The 17,923-nt window shown below is 39.4% G+C and overlaps 1 protein-coding gene across 1 annotated transcript in view; it reads right to left on the bottom strand.

The window, feature by feature from the left end:
• Positions 1 to 1,113: 1,113 nt before the first annotated feature.
• The window catches only part of UBTD2 (ubiquitin domain containing 2), a 65,062-nt gene continuing 48,252 nt past the window's right edge, over positions 1,114 to 17,923 (bottom strand). Inside the window, exon 3 of the mRNA XM_040630292.1 lies at positions 1,114 to 3,617. Within this exon, the coding sequence (XP_040486226.1) occupies positions 3,220 to 3,617 (398 nt within the window). The 3' untranslated portion in view covers positions 1,114 to 3,219. The remainder of the gene's footprint in view (positions 3,618 to 17,923) is intronic.

The raw sequence follows: 17,923 nt of genomic DNA, 5'->3' as shown, positions 1-17,923 counted from the left end.
AACTATGAAGAAAATATACAAAGTAAGACCACAGGACACAGATTTTCACTTAGATTGTCAAAGAACAAAATGTTGGTTAAAATATATAAGAAAATAAGAGCAATCACATTGCTCTAGTATTAAGCTGGAGGGCAATTGTGCATCTCCTCTCTCAATGTGCATACGCCTTCATCTAGAAATTCTCTCTTCAGGAGTGCATTCTATAGATACACAGACGCAATGACGTGGCTACAGAAAAGGACACTGCCCGGCAGCACGGCTTACAGTAGCAAGATTGCGAGTAACCAAACTGACCGAGGTGAAGTCTGAAATAACTGGTACTGCAGTCAATGCAAGACGGAGCAGCCGTAAGAGGAATGATGCAGATCCAAGATTCATCATTTTAAAGAGAAATCAAGGTGAATAGTATATGTATTTATGGAAACAGGGTAGGGTGGGTGAATATACTCAATACACCAGAACAGTGGTTCTCACCGTGTGATTCTGCAGACCAGCCGCAGCAGCACCTAGGACTGCTCAGAAATCCAAATAACTGGGGCCCACTCGGACCTACTAATGTGGAATCCCTGGGAGAAAAGTCCAGCTATCTGTCTTTGGATGCCTTCTAGGTAATTGTGATGCATACTCAAACTGACGAACTGCTGGGCTCGAGTATTTCTCAGGGTACCCAGAACACTGGTCACAGTTGTTACATCTGGGGAATGGAAAGACTTTCCATCTTGTACTTTTGGATTTGCCTACCATGCATATGTATCACCTATTTTACATAAGAAATTATCAAAACCTGCCACTTTGATCCAAAATGGCTAAGAAATAAGCTCAGTGTTTCTAGAAAACTGAATTATGAGTTCTGATTTATGGCATGACCCTTAAGAGAAAAAACAATAGCCTACTTTAGACCAAGATTTCAATGTGGAAGATAAGACATACCTATAAATAACCATGCATGGTTTGGCACAGCAGAGCCTAAGTCTGGTGATGATGAACTTGTTATTTATTGAAGTAAGTTTTTAAAAAGAAAAACCTTTTTAGAGGTTTTATTAGAATGAGGCAGATTACCCTTACGTAGAGAATAACAATTAAAAACCCAGAATAAAGGCCAAGACAAAGAGAAAAATTGAACGTTTTTTTTTTTAAAAAAGCACAAAAACCCTACATACTAAAATTGTACACATCAAGTATTGGTCCAATCTTATATCAATCTATTTACATTAAACAGCACCATGGTTTTCTCACCCAGGTTAGTTAAACATGCCCAGAAAATCGTGATGCAAAGCATATGTACCTTTAAAACAAAATAAATTCTTAAGAGAGCTCAAATTCTACACAAAAACAACTTCTTAGCAACCGTAGATTATTGATGATATCACCCAATTTAACTTAGGAAAAACAGGTTCGAACACTGTTCCAGGTGTCAAACTTTGAGAGCTGTTGCTATTCAACGTGGCACACAAGTAACAAAGAAACTCTTTGATGACAAGGGCATTATATTCAAATACCCTCCAACCTCCACCTTCAAATAAAAAATATTCCTTTGGAATTAACGTTGCTGTCGTCTCTTGAATTTAGATTCAATTATCAGCAACCTTAAATTGAATAAGCCACAATCTTTAAAATGATTGCATAAAGAAAGGGAAGTAGTTAAAGCTCTCAGAAACAGGTAAGTTATAATTATAGATATTATATCTAATCAGGCTATAGGAAATTTAATACCATTTTAAACTTTACATTTAAACTAATTAGCAGTTTCATTTTGCCATTAAAATTAATAGTGCTTCACATCCAAATAGGTGTGGAGGTCTGATTATTTCCCAGCTGAGAGCAGTGTACGTACCTTCTTGCCTCTACTTTGCCATCTCACAGAGTCTCGGGGCTGCAGTGATTATGTGATGGTTCCCCTCTCCTTTCTGGAACTAACTTTTCAAAGGCCCCAGATTAAATATAACCCTTGGCAGCTTTATTCCAGTCATAGTATGAGAGAGAATCAGGTGCTCTCACTGGATTTTTCAGTCCTCTCGTCTAATCTGCAGATAGCTCTTAATTTGACTCTTCGCTAGGAAAGATGAGAGAGGAAAACTGTCATCCACCACCAGTAGAGGTAACAGTGAACTGCAAAGCTAACGTATAAAGCAATGTTTCATCATTTGGTCTCACTGCTGATGTTTAAGTGAAGTCCATAAACATACCAGTAAATTAGGAGTTGAAATTTTCTCTAAAAGACTGAAAATAGGCACAGTTCTCCCAGGCACATATACAATGGGTTTTCCTTACACCCTTCCTGCAAACTGGGAGAGAAGAGAGAATTGACTGTATTGTCTTATGGTGGAAACACCTGTCCTGGATTCCTTGCATTCCCTGGCCCAGTGCATTTGGGGGCATGCGCTGAAAGGTCCCAAGCAGAGTAGGTAGATCGATGAAGGTATTATATAGTAGTGACCCTCTAAGCCTGGATATAAAAACAGCTTTGTTATACAGACATTTCAAAATATCTATGCAGCAAAAGGACAAGAGACTTTTCAACTGAGTATCAGCTGAAAATCAGAGATCTGACTGCACTGACTTAATTATTGCCTAGTGTTCCAGAAGGGTACCTGCCACCAATGTGTTGGAAGGCACCAAAATTTAGTGTGAATGTAAATAAGGAGCTCAAGATATGGGGACGGGGAAAGCAATACTGAAACACAATTTGCCAGTCTCTACTCCTTTATGGCTAAATAGTAATTGAGCAAAGAATTCAGACCAGAATAGAAGTGAACCTCAAATACTGCTCTTTCCAGTTTTCTTTTTAAAAAGCTCATTTTATAACTGTTATTTATGTTTTGGGGAATTTATATATATATATTTTTTAATTCTGTATTCACAAGGTGCTTGGTGCTGTTCTTCATGGACATAACATTCTATTTACAGTCCAAATCATTTAAATACAGTCATTACATTGTTGTTGGGTGTTTTAAAATAAATGGTTATCTATTTTTCAACTGCCTTTCAAATTAGAAACTGTAATTACATGAGTCTCAAAGGCTGGCTCTTTGTGTTTTATTAATTATTTTTGTTGGTCTCCATCACAGATGGAATTTTTCACTGGTAATTCCTCAGAACTAAATCCATTCATACGGAATTCAGAGCAGTGAAAATAAATTTCACGCCATAGAGTAGGAAATGACAATGACAACAATAAAAAGGAGCGGGAGGGATCTTGGGACCAGCCAATAGGACCAATCAGTTCTCAACTGGTGTTGGGTTTTGCAAAGGCTGGCTCATTATAACTTGTACAACATAGTCCTTTGGGATCTTAAGCTCTTCCAACTTCATTTTGTCGGTGAGAGGTCTGCCAGAAAAGAACCATCGCTGGCTACTTGGTTCCACTCCTTCTGCTGCATGTAGCCTCCTCTTCATGTGGTATACAGTGTCTGTGCTGCGGACCACAAGTTTGAGGTCTTTGCCTGTGGAAAGGCGCAAACGGAGCTGACATTCATATCCCGAATTAGGTGGTGGCTCAGGAATATCCAGAGTCTCTATGTCGCTCTTTTCCTCTATCATGTTGATTGGTGGTGCCAAGCAGTAGACTGGAAGCTGATATCGGTTGCCCAGTTCATCATAGCACTCAGTGAGTGCACCTTCAGAAAGAGAAGATATGAACAAGAGTTTCATCTAAATGAACACATTTTTATTTACACTTTGCAAAATGCGCAACTCTCTTGCTAGCTTGCCACTGTAGAGAAAACAATGTAAGGCCAGTCGTTGCCAACTGCTTAGCAATGATCATCGTCAAGGCCCATAACCAATTATTTGAGTGTGTATCTAATTTTACCTTAGCTAGGACCCTAGTTCCTTTCCCTCACATTTTCTAAGTCATTTCATACCTCATTTATACTTTCATTAAATGCTAGAGGAAAAGAAAGCACACGAAATTCAAATTTACTAATATTATTAATGCTTGGACCAAATTAAGGGAATATTCAAATTGTATTGGGATATCTTTTTAAAGAATGAATCCGTAATAACCACACAAAAGCAAAAAAACGGATCCCTAAGCTCAATTCACCACAACACAGTGTTCCAGAGCAGTTTCCTTAGTGCCTCGACTTCCTAAATACTTGGCCAAAAGTCCTTCGTCCAAAGAGACCACAAACTGGAGACGACAACCCTATCAGCTGCTCTGGCTCCTGGCTTGTATATGAATTTCATTAGCACAATCACCACAGAAATGACTGAGGGGTTGTATTTAACCCCAATTAGTCAATCTGTTACGGAGAAGCTATGGGTTAAAAAGGAAGAATAAAAGGGGTATGAAGTTTATAACCAGGTATCTCAGGGTTTAAAAGAAGGTATTAATGGCTTATTTTTTTTTATAAAAGCATAAACTGCATTATAATTACCAGTCGGGAGGCCTGAAAGCACACTTAATGAATACTTTCTTACAAGATTATTCATATCATGTCCTTTGCTCAAACTGGAACATTGTCAGCTGACTGATAAAAAACAAAAACATCTACCATATTCAAAACACTCACATATAGGCTAATGAGTATGGGTTGGGACACTGAGAAACAGTTATCAATGAACCAACGAGTTAATGAACTGATCTTTGTGGTCACTATCAATAGGCTGAAAATACAAGGCACCCAAAACGAGACTGGAACAGTACCAGCCCAGCACGGCTTTGATCAGTCTGTCTTCTAAATTACGTAAGACGGGCTGGGGTGAGAATGCAGTCACGAAGCATAACACACACGAATCTCCCCTTTCCTCTGTGTTTAAAGATACCGCACAGCCTCTGTGTTGTTCACTAATTAATGTGAATGCTAGGACACTGCCGAAACAGATACGCTTTAAGCACAGCGTGATCACCAGCAGTTCCCTAACCATCAGCCATCATGCTGCAGTGCCAATGTTATTTATAAAGGGGGCTAGAGTCAGGCGTGCTAACTTCATTATTTATATAGCCTAGTCCTCCTAGCTCTGAGGCAAAGAAACCTACTAGTGTCTTCCAGGTGGTCTGGCCACCAGGAGAGCTAGGAAAGACAACATGGAGAGTTCATTAAAGACCCATTACCTCTATTAAGAAAACACCTCAGATACATATCCCACGGACCCACGGATAGTATGGTCAGCCTGACAAGTACAAGAGCAATGTTCTGCTAGAAAAACATTCTTTTAGAGAAGCAACGTTCTAAATCATTATCTTTGAAATCTGTGGACCAAGAGGAAACTCCCAGCCTTCTATTAACTAGCTGTGTAACCTTGAGCAATATTCTTTAACCTGATACACCCTTCTCAACTAGCAAAATGAGACAGAAGAAAATCCCTAAAGTGGTTTCCAGGTCTGCATATGCTTCTCCATCTTCAGTATCACGACAGATATAAAATAATAGGGCTGTAAACAAAAGCAGTCAAACTGCAAGTAGAATGGTGTCCGGACTGCAAGACAGTTTACATTTGTAGCCTCTCTAGAAAAGGACTAGGGATGTCATAGCAGCTTTTACGAGTGTGCTACAACATGAGTGCGTGCCAATCTCAAAACAGACGTACAATCTAACAGGCACTCTGGCTCCTCCTGGATATGAATACCCACTCGTTCATCACAATGGAAAGCAGTCTTTTTTTCTTAAAACTAATTTCAGTCATCTGCCAGTTCATTCATTCCTTTTTTTTTTTTTAATAACCCTAAAGGAAGAGATTTTATTTCTTTTTTTAGGTACACTCTACCACCAACATGGGGCTCAGATTCATGATCCTGAGATCAAGAGTCTTGTGCTCCACGAACTCAGCCAGCCAGGCCTCCCTGGAAAGCAGTATTTTCCCTTCTGCCCTTCAGCCCAGCAAGTCAGGAATTCAGTTTTCAGATCTCAAACGGGTGAGAATAAAATTGCATGGAAGAGGTGCCAGTAGATGGCATATCTTCTTATTCCAGCTCAGGCAGTGCTCATATCTATGATGCTGTAAATAAGCTACCCAGACTTCATATTGCTTGGCTCCTATACTTTAATTTTTGGGGAAAAGGTAACTTGCATTTTATTTAACATGAAATTTTCTGGCTTGTTTACTCTTTTCCTCACTTCTGTCAAATTATAATCTGAGTTATAAACATGCTTTGAATAACTAAATAGGGGAAAAGTCCAGACCATGATGTCAGATATGATTTAGTTACATTTTAAGCTATAGTTTTACGGGTTACTCTCTCCCCAAATTAAATATCTGGGACCATAAATTATCAGTAAAAACAAACTTTGCTTACAATATAGCCCACAGTTGAATATTACCCCAGAATTACCTACTCAGAGCAGAATGACGCCTCTATAGGCCCAGACCTTTCTGAACAATATACTCCCAATTCCCCACCATTTACTAGCCCCACATCTCTTCAGTAAAGACAAAACTGCTCTGCTAATAGTGATCTCTAACACACAGCCTCTGCGGGACTTCATACGGACCACTCCACGTACTCCATGGAGCTGCTGCATGAACATTTACTAAACACCTGAAAGAGTGTAGGGCATATCACTAGCTCTGGGGGGGAAAGGTTACAAGAGAGACAACATTGTTCTTGATCCCCAGAAACCTCTGATCGAGGTAAGCAGCTATAGCACACCCACCAGAGATTTTAAATACAAACTGATACACTGAAAATCAAACAAAAGCTGAGACATCACACAACAGAAGAGTGACTAACATTGGTAGAGCAAAAAAGGAGAAATTCTGTAGAAATAGTGTGTTCTGGGCATGACACAGAGTAGAAATAAAGGGCATCTCAAGAAACAGGAATGATTGGGGCACCTGGGTGGCACAGTGGTTAAGTGTCTGCCTCCGGCTCAGGGCGTGATCCCGGCGTGATGGGATCGAGCCCCACATCAGGCTCTTCTGCTATGAGCCTGCTTCTTCCTCTCCCACTCCCCCTGCTTGTGTTCCCTCTCTCGCTGGCTGTCTCTATCTCTATTGAATAAATAAATAAAATCTTAAAAAAAGAAAAAGAAACAGGAATGATATGAGAACAAGAAATAGTACAAGGTAAGTAGGAAATAGCAAGTGGTTTTGCTGGGGTGAAGAGAGATCGATGATGTGAAATTACTAGATTGACAGCAATAGTGAAAACCTAATAGAGGGTTCTAGGGTTTAGATTTCATACTACAGGAAATTACTACAGGTGGCTGATACAGTACATGAGTCATTCACCCAACAAATACTGAGTGCCTGTTACATGCCAAGCAATGTTCCAGGTGACAAGACAAAGCCTGAAGATTATTTTATCATTTGCATAAAGGGAGAATGACTGGAATCAAGGGGACCTGATAAAATGATTGCCTGACTACAGCAATGGAAAGAAATGGATCTGAGAGAATCAGACCTAACAATAGGTTACGGATGATGGAAAACAAAAAGGAAAGAAGGATCACCTAAATCGGAAATGAGAGTGACAAAGAATTCAGGGTTAGAAGCTTTTTGCTTAGTTTTTAACTGCTTCAGGTTTGGTGAGATACTTCAACTGAATTATGGGCAGGTAACTGAACAAGCCTATTGGGAAAAGGGTAAAAGCAGCTTACAGAGTAATAATCTCAAATGTACAAATCTGAACATAAAAGCAACACTTAAGAGTGCTTACTAGTTCTGGCTCCGAGCACTTGGCATACATTGACATTTAATCCTCACAATAGCCCTCTACGGTCAGTCTATTACACTCATTTCGCAAATGAGAAAATCGAAGCAGAGAGAAATAACTTGTCCAGGGTCAGACACAAGTGACAGAGTGAAATAATTGGATTCCTGCAGTAAATGTATAGCATATGGATAAAACCATAGGGCTTGGTTCCTGGATTAATGATACGGTGAATAGGAAAAAGGAAATGGACATGGGGAGGGAAGGGCAGAGGATAAATATTAGAGGGATGAAAAGCCAAACATGAATCACAAGGAGTAAGAACCCAACAGTCTAGGGACGCCTGGGTGGCTCAGTCGGTTAAGGCTCAGTCCTGCATCGAGCTCCTTGCTTTGCAGAGAGCCTGCTTCTCCCTCTGCCTGCTCTGCTTGCCACCCCCCCTGCTTGTGCTCTCTGGCAAATAAATAAGTAAAAATCTTAAAAAAAAAAAAAAAAAAAAAAAAAAGGACCCAACAGTCTGAAATGCAGTCCATCAACACAACTGCCAGTGATGTGAGCAATGTAAGGTCAAAGAAGGAACTGGAAGATGAGGCAAAAGAAAATGGTGACCAAGTTTCAGTGCTGTGAGGCCACCAAGTGTAGTGACAAAATGGACACTTACCGTCACTGTCGCATCTGCCATATTTGAGAGGAATATGTGAACAACAGGGCACAGTTATAAGATGGGAGAGTTTTTCTTAAAGAAAGCCTATGTGTTCAAATACAAGAGGGAAAGAACCACTTTGAAAGTTGATAATGTAGGGGCACCTGGGTGGCTCAGCTGGTTAAACCTCCAACTCTTCATTCTGGCTCAGGTCATGATCTCAGGGTGGTGAGATCGAGTCCCACATAGGGCTGCACTGGGCGTGGAGCCTGCTTAAGATTCTTTCTCCCTCTCCCTCTGTGCCGCCCCCCTCCCCACCCCACTTCTTGTGCTCTCTCTTAAAAAGAAAAAAGTTGATAATGTAGGCATTTTTCTAGTAGGTTTTTTTTTTTAAAGATTTATTTATTTTAGAGAGAGAGCACCAAACGTATGCACAGAGGGGAGAGGGGGGAGAGAGAGAGAATCTCAAGCAGACTCCATGCTCAGCATAGAGTAGATACGGGGCTCCATCTCGCAACCCTGAGATCACGACGGAGTTGAAATCAAGGGCCTGATGCTTAACCAACTGAGCCACCCAGACGTCCCTAGAAGGTTTTTATTGACCGCCGCCTGGACACTGAGGGTGTAGTTCATTCAGTAGTTCTTTACTAGCTCTAAAGAAGCTCTAGTCAGGCTTGCTCACACTTCTCACCAAGCAGCCTCTGTGGAAAGACATTCTTGTCTTTTTTCCCTTCTCCTCACAAACCTACCACAGGCTTCAAGTCCTAGCAGAGACAGATGGCTACCAAGACAAACAATTGCCAGAGCATCACCTCCCCAGGTCAGGAAGCCCTGACATCTCCCCATGATAGTAAGAAATCTGCCAAGACTCTACCTTCTGTTCTAATTTCATACATAATTTTCTTTTTTTCAAAGATTTTATTTATTTATTTGACAGAGACAACAAGAGAGGGAACACAAGCAGGGGGAGTGGGAGAGAGAGACAGATGTCCCCCTGAGCAGGAAGCCTGATGCGGGGCTCAATCCCAGGACCCTGGGATCATGACCTGAGCTGGAGGCAGACCCTTAACGACTGAGCCACCAGGCGCCCCCATACATAATTTTCTGAAGTATTTACCTTCTATCTAGATGACTGCTCAGATGTTCTCTTTTCCTTGGTCAACCTGGTTTTCTATGGCTATTTTTAATTAGGCATCAAAATATTTCACAAGAAAATTATAAAGATAAAAGTAGCTTATATGCCAAAAAATAAGAACAGCTTTACTAAATGCCAGGAACTCTTTCTCCAACAATCTTTCAGGTTAAAAATGATGTCTTTTAAAGCATTCAAAGGCCTCACTGCTTATCCCTCTATGCTCATTCCTATAAGACTGCAGTCAGTCTTAACGTTTTTGCCACTTGAGACTTGCATAGCTACATGAACAAATCTGTAAAAGTTAAACATCAATTTTTACATTAGGAAACTTTAGGAAATATGAAATGTTATCTTGTGATGATGGTTTCACAGGTGTATACATGTCAAAGCTAATCAAATTGTACACTTTAGGGGCGCCTGGGTAGCGGTCATTAAGCGTCTGCCTTTGGCTCAGGGCATGATCCCGGCGTTATGGGATCGAGCCCCACATCATGCTCCTCCGCTATGAGCCTGCTTCTTCCTCTCCCACTCCCACTGCTTGTGTTCCCTCTCTGGCTGGCTGTCTCTCTGTCAAATAAATAAATAAAATCTAAAAAAAAAAAAAAAAATTGCACACTTTAAATATGTGCGGTTGGCATACTTCAGTATACCTCAAGAGAGTTGAAAAATTTAATATTTAAAATACACTGGCAATCCGATATAGAAAACTGCCCTTTAGGGACACCTGGGTGGCTCAGTCGGTTAAGCATCTGCCTTCATCTTGGGTCATGATCCTAAGGTCCTGGGATCCAGCCCTGCATCAGGCTCCCTGCTCAGCAGGGAGTCTGCTTCTCCCTCTGCCCCTCCCCCTGCTTGTGCTCTTACCCCTCACCCCCACTCTCTCTCTAATAAATAAAATCATAAAAAAAAAATGAGCAAATGCTTAAAAAAAACCAAACTGCCCTCCCAAAATCAAGTAGGTGATGTCTGGGAACCATAAATCTTTTGTTACATTGGGGGGTCTCTTTCAGAGCTTGTGGAAATACTGTCTTTATTCCTGACTTTTCTGACTTCTCTTTTCTAACTGACCCACAAGGCACAAACTCTGACTTTTTCAACAAATATGACTTCCTATAGCAAGGAAAGCCTAAGCACATAATTAAGTTGGACAAGAGCACTGATACAACAGAAAGACTATAAAGGAACAAAAGAGTAGGTTAGTCCTATAATTTGGGAAGCCCACTGTCGAGCCTGATGAGGAACAGAAGACTAGAGGAGAAGCAGTGAATCTGACGCAAGGAGTGGCAGCTTTAGAGTTGATGACACTCAAATTTTAATTTAGACCCTAATTTTGGACATATTCAGTCTGTTTCCTCGAGAATAACAGTATATACCTCACAAAGTTGTTGTAAGGATTAAATAATAAAACACATGTAAAATTGCCTAATACATAAAATAAACCGTTGAAAACAATAATGTTGGTTCCCTTCTCACACAAGTTTTAAATCTCAGAACTAGACTGTATACTCACTAATAGCAGTATACAAAGGATCAACTTTCGTGAAGTTTGAGTTCACTGCTTTAGGCCTCATGAGGTTCTCTACAAACCTGAATCACAGTAATGTCAAAAGGGCCATCACAATTATCTTTCATTCAGTTATGAGCAGTCTTTCAGGACTAACTAATGACAGTCTCTCTCTTGCAAACACTTTGTTGGGAATAATACTAAACTTATATCTGACAGTCAGGCTTTAAGAGAAGCAGTTTTAGCTCTCATCCTACCAAGTTAGAATTAAGACTGTGGCATTCAGAAGCACCAAGTCTACCATGTCTTAGAGCAAGCACAGGTGAAAGGTGGCTTAGCTTGTATTTCTCAAGCCATATGATGGCTAAACGGTGATTAAGTGCTTGTGTAGGGGGTGCCTGGGTGGCTCAGTTGTTTAAGTGTCTGACTTCAGCTCAGGTCATGATCTCGGGGTCCTGGGATCGAGCCCTGCATTGGGCTTCACGCCCAGTGCAGAGTCTGCTTCTCCTTTTCCTTCTCCCTCTGCCCCTCCCCCTACTCGTATTCAAGCTCCCTCACTCTCTCAAATAAAAGGAATCTTAAGAAAAAAAAAAAAAGAGCTTGTGTAGGGGTACCTGGATGGTGCAGTCGGTTGGGTGTTCGACTCTTGGTTTTGGCTCAGGTCATAATCTCATGGGTCAGGATCTCATGGGTTGTGAGATCTAGCCCCAGGTCGGGCTCCCTGCTCAGCAGGGAGTCTGCTTGAGATTCTCTCCCTCTGCCCCTTCCCCTACTCACTTGCATGAGGTCTCTCTCTCTCAAATAAATAAATCTTAAAAAAAAAAAAAAAGAGCTTGTGTAACATTTTGTCACATTTCTAAGGGGACAACGATCTTCAGAGAAGCCTACTGACACAAGGACAATGACCCACCTCAACTATTTCAGGGCCTTTGATGCTTTAAATGGAAAAAAAGGGGAGTGACAGCAACAGAAGAGTGGATAAATTTACATTTTACAACTCCAAATCATTTTTGTTTCGTCGATAGACAATAGAAATTATTAATATATTAATATACTCTTAATTAATTAATTTATGGTTAGTCATTTATCAGATCCTTGATTAAGGCCCTGTTTCATTTCTAAACACAACAGTCTGGATAAAATCCTCTGTCTACCATGTAAATGTAACATCTTCATGCTTTCATTCCGAAGCCTTATGGTCATGACAAATTTATCAATTAAGTTTATTAAATGACAAATTCTTACAGGGCCTTTTAAAGGAGCCAGAATTCGTGGTCTGCTTCTTAATGGGCCTCTATCACATTCAAGGGAAATAGAAACAAGGTCTACACATATGCATTTCCTGCCTATCCACGTCTTAGAGAATCCACTTGTCTCTTTAGTATTAATAGTTTTTGGGTTTTTTTTAAAGATTTTATTTTTAAGTAATCTCCACACCCAACATGGGGCTTGAATCCACAACCCCAAGATCAAGAGTCACAGGCTTGGGGTGCCTGGCTGGCTCAGTTGGTTGAGCGTCTGCCTTGGGCTCAGGTCATGATCTCCAGGTCCTGGGACTGAGCCCCGCATTGGGCTCTGCACTCAGCAAGGAGTCTGCTTATCCCTCTCCCACTGTCCCTCCCTCTGCCTCTCAAATAAATAAATAAATAAATAAATAAATAAATAAAATCCTAAAAAAAAAAGTCGCAGTGGGCCCCACTCACTAAGCCAGCCAGGGGCCCCAGAACTATACAGTTTTAAAGTATTCTATATATTGTGGGAGGGACTAAAAATGGAATTAACAGTGAAGATTACTTGTGGGTCACTATAAAAAACAAAGATGAAATGACTTGACAATGTCACTCCATTGCTTTGTTACTGTTAAATCCAGGACTTGAATTCAAATCCCAATTCCAATTCCATGACTTATAACTTGAAAAAAGGATGTGACCGCTCCATATTTCAGTTTTCTCATTTTTTATTTATTTATTTATTTATTTATTTATTTATTTATTAAAGATTTTATTTATTTATTTGACAGAGACAGCCAGCGGGAGAGGAAACACAAGCAGGGGAGTGGGAGAGGAAGAAGCAGGCTCCCAGCGGAGGAGCCTGATGTGGGGCTCGATCCCAGAACGCTGGGATCACGCCCTGAGCTGAAGGCAGACACTTAACGACTGAGCCACCCAGGCGCCCCTATTTATTTATTTATTAAAAAGATTTTTAAAATTTATTTGAGAGAGACAGAATCTAGAGCAGACTCCACACTGAGCATGGAGCCCGACTCGGGGCTTAATCCCAGTATGCTGAGATCATCATCTGAGCTGAAACCAAGAGTTGGACACTTAACTGACTGCACCACCCAAGCACACTTTCTCATGGCTTTAAAATGGGGGCTGTTGTAGATGACTATTACACCATGAGAATTATATAACATTACATCAGTATGATGTTATGATTCTCGGTCTAGGTGTTCTTTCCATCATGTTGGCTCCCTATACATAGGAATGCTCTAATTATGCTATTTATAAGTGCCTTTATTTTAACTTTTTTTAATTAAAAAGATTTTATTTATTTATTTTAGAGACTGGGGGAAGAGAGAGAGAGTGTGTGTGTGCACAAGAAGGGGGAGAGGCAGAGGCACAGAGAGAAGGAACCCCAAGCCAACTCTGCACTGAGTGCAAAGCCTGATGTGGGGTCAGTCCCTCAACCCCAAGACTTGAGCTGAAGTCAAGAGTCAGATGCTCAACCAACTGAGCCACCCAGGCACCTGTAAGTGCCTTGATTTTTTAAAAACTTACATCACATTATACATAGTTCAATTTATTCACATTTGATATATTTTGAGATAAGACCAGGAAAAAGGAAAACAGAATTCTGGACAACTCTTTTGCCTCCTATATTTTGAAGGTGATTAAAAAACATTTTTAAAGAATTACCCTTACCTTTTTTTTTTTTTTTTTAAAAGATTTATTTATTTGAGAGAGAGAGCACACAAGGAGGGTGAGGGGCAGAGGGAAAAGCAGACTCCTGCCCAATGCAGGACTCGATCCTGGGACCCTAGGATCATGACCTGAGCCAAAGGCAGACGTCTAACCGACTGAGCCACCCAGGCGCTGGAGAATTACCCTTTCCTACCTCCTACATCCCTACGCATGAAAATGGACAAAAGAAATGACCTTCAAAAGCCTAACTGAACACCTGGCAATATTCAGCCACAAGAAATAACAAGAGTAAAGTTGGAGTTAAGTCTGTAAGAAAGAGAAAAGTGAATAACAGTGAGCAGCTACTCCTAGACAAGAAAGGTTAAGAGGGGAGCTTTTACATTTGCATTGAGAAGGAGACAGAAAACACATTAATTGTAGATGCTAAAGAAATAAACAACCACCTTTCTAGAAAATTAGAAGGTAGGGAGAGAGGGAGTAGCCAATTTTAAAAATCCTTTTTAACCTGCTACTTAATAATTCTAAAAAGCATTAAATGCTCTCATCTTTCTGAAACAGGTATTGTTTCTGAACAAGCTTTAATCGAAAATTACTTAATAGTCACTATGGGCCAAGCTCTGAAAAATGAAAATAATAGCCACCTTTTTTTTTTTTTTTTTTTTTTTAAGATTTTAAGTCATCTCTACAGGCAAAGTGGGACTCAAACTCACAACCCTGAGATCAGGAGTCATATGCTCTAGCTACTGAGCCAGCCAGGTGCCCCCCACCTTTAAAAAAAAAAAACAAAACAGAAAACCAAACAAACAAAAACTCCCTCTGTTTATGCTAATTTGGGTAAACCACTTAATCTGTAATCTAGTTTCATTGGCAAGATACTATATTAGGAATGTTTTTAGGATTTTTAGGTAATGGCAAAATAGGAATCAATTAGAAAAAGGAGATACTCTTTAAGAAATTTAGGACCATGAGAAAAAAAGGGGAAATCATGAAAAATAAAGTTCTTATAGGATGCGGAGGCTGTGGAAAAGAGGTACCAGATACCAGAATCATCCAGGGAGATTTTTCCACAATACACGTGTCCATATATATCTGAGTCACAACTTCCAGAGTGAAAATTGCCATTTGAGAATAATGACCTAAAGACATCACTGGTATTAATGAAGGAAGATAATTAAAAAGCACGGAATTATTTTGTGCTGGACAAGACAGAAATATAATGAATACAACCTGCAGACTCGAATTGAGACAAGAACAGAATTATTCATGGAATCACTATATGAAAAAGAAACAAAGGAGGAAACGTGGGGCAAGGGTGTTGGGTGATGGGAGGTGTTTTAGTTGTTTCTCTGAAAAATAACTCAGGAAATAAGGTAATTATCATTACACAGGAAAAAAGGCCACTGACAAATACATAATTTTTGTGCATATAACACTGATACTAAATGCAATTTAAACAAAAAGGGTACAATCCTTGCTTATTTTGCACATACAATCTAAAATAACAGAAAAGATAAGACCTATACAAATAATGTTTACAAAGACATTTCCATATTGTTTTCAAACTTTAAAGAATTTCTTATAATATTTATATTGGGAAGATAACATGAATAGGTTGGGCTAATAAGATTATGGGAAGAGAAAACAGGATGAGATGAAAACAAGAAAGCAGAGACTTGACTGAAGGAAGCCTAGAAAGGAGTGTATGCCCTAGGATCTCTTCAGATTGTCAATCTAAGATCAGTTCAACACTCTTACGGGTAATATTGACAGATGTCGATGAAAGGAATAGGGATGGGCCTAAATAGGGATGATGCTAAACTGTCATCAATGCTTTGGTGCCCAATTAATAAATCTGCTACTACTGTTGCTACTGAATCAACATGATCTCAAAATTTGATTAGGCATATGCCTATGGGCAGAGTCCCCCCAAAGCCAGAGAAAGATGTTATCAGTAGATAATATATCCAGAAAAATGATCAAATTATATTAAAGACTTTAGTATAAGGAATTTACTTGTTAAAGCCAGAGTCCAAAAAAACCCAAACATTAGCACTATTTATCAAGTGCTTTTTATAGACTATGGTAACTAATTTACATGTGTTATTATTATCGCATTTAATCAATACAACCACCCTATAAGGTAGGTAGTTATAATCCATATTTTATAGGTGGCGGCATTGAAGCTTACAGAAAAGAAGTGATTTGCACAAAGTTGCATAGCCATGAGTAATACAGTAGAGGCAGAAAGTAAGGCTAAGTCTGATACTAAAGCCTGAGCTAAATATCTAAAGCCTATGCAATATCTTAAACCTAAAATATGAAGTATAGGATGTTTAGGGTCTAACACAGCTAAATGTATCCAAAGTAAAATTTCATATACATAACTACACCAAAAAAAGGGAAGAAATTTCAGTGTCACCAATGAGTAGATCTAGGTAAAAGAATGCAGCTAAATAGTTAAGTTATAAACTAATGGTGAGTTAGAGTACATGAGTGAACACAATTCAAAAGTCCATCCAAGAAATGCTGTTAAGGTTCAAATATGAACAAGGGAATTCAATCAAAGGTAGCAATACCCAGAAAATTATTATAGAGCTTTGAACAGGGAGAGATTGGACATCAGTTTGAGTCCTTCATGCTAAAGCAGAAAACACTACTTAAACATAGAGGGGAAGTAGAAGAAGCTCATCCTATCAAATTTCCAAGAATAATTCTCTCTAATCTGTTGGTTGGTGAGGCTGCCACAACATTACTTTTGTTGGCAGTTCACATAGATAAGCAAAAACAAGGGACTTAAGTATTTAGAGATCTGAGCCCATATCCAATAAAATATACATAAGCCCCTGCCTTAAATAAAACAGAGCTGCTTTGCCTCCGTGAACTTGTAAACAAGGCCATAATTTATAGAACGCAATCAGATATTCCTATAGATAACTATATTAAGTACAAAGTAAGGAAGTCAAAGTTCTAAGGTTCTAGATCTCAGGCTTCTAAATTAAGACAATCACAGATAAATTAATTCTTTCCCACTTCCCACCCCTACTCCCAACCAGCAAACCTATAAAAACAATAAACAAATACTGCTTTAAAAATATGGGATATAAGCATTAAAAAGAGAGGGATGATAAAAATAACTGTAAAGGAAGGCTCTTCCCTTTATATTACAAAAAGGGAGTATTTGAAGACAAAATATGGAACTAAAAGAGGTAATGGAGCAAGATGATGTGCACCCCCAATCACACAAGGTAAAGAATTCAGAGACTATCCATGCGAATCGGTACTAAAGAGTCATACTGAAATGGCATTCAATTACACATTTTTCCAACTGTAGGAGGCATCAGTTTCACACCTGTGCAGAAGAGTCATTATATACAGTGGGTACTCAATAAATGTTATTAACCCAAGCCTATACTAATAAGCTTTCATAATAAAGAACAGAACAGCTATGGAATATGTATTTTTAAAAGTTTCTTGGAAGCACAGTTAATTCAGAAAATTAACAGATTTGGAAATCTGGGAAGGATACTAATTTAAATATCTTCCCCTGACAAGGAGTCAGGGGAGCCTGGCTGGCTCAGTTAGAACAAACATGCGACTCTTAATCGCTGGGTCATTAGTTCGAGCCCCACATCAGGTGTGGAGTTACCCAAATAAATAAAACTAAAAAAAAAAAGAGAAAAAAGAAAAAGGAGCCAAAGGACATAAAGCAGATGATTAAACAGTGAAAAGCAGTGTTCTGAAAATGCAGACAAATAAAGAGAGATATTGAAAAAGAAACCATGAAGGTATAAAGAAATAAGAAGCAATGCAAAGGAATGCAGGTGATTACATAGGAGGCTAAAGAGACAACCTGGAAAAATATTAATTTGAAAAACTAAAGAGAAAAATTTATAAATACAGTTATCAAAAGAGCCAAGAATGTAATATAAAATTAACACTTAGATCCCAGTATACCATGAAAAATTCTGAAGTGTTTCTAATCAAAGAGACCTAGCAAGAGGATATGCATGGGTCTAGCAAATATGTCCCTGGAAACACTCAAAGCTAATGGTGGGGGGGCATCTGGGTGGCTCAGTCGGTTGAGCATCTGCCTTTGGCTCCGGTCATGATCCCAGGGTCCTGG

The sequence above is a fragment of the Ursus maritimus genome, unplaced genomic scaffold (genome assembly GCF_017311325.1).
Source record: "Ursus maritimus isolate PB19 unplaced genomic scaffold, ASM1731132v1 scaffold_15, whole genome shotgun sequence".
Taxonomy (NCBI): domain Eukaryota; kingdom Metazoa; phylum Chordata; class Mammalia; order Carnivora; family Ursidae; genus Ursus; species Ursus maritimus.
The sequence above is the reverse complement of the archived record's forward strand: the minus strand, read 5'-3'. Positions and strand labels throughout refer to the sequence as shown.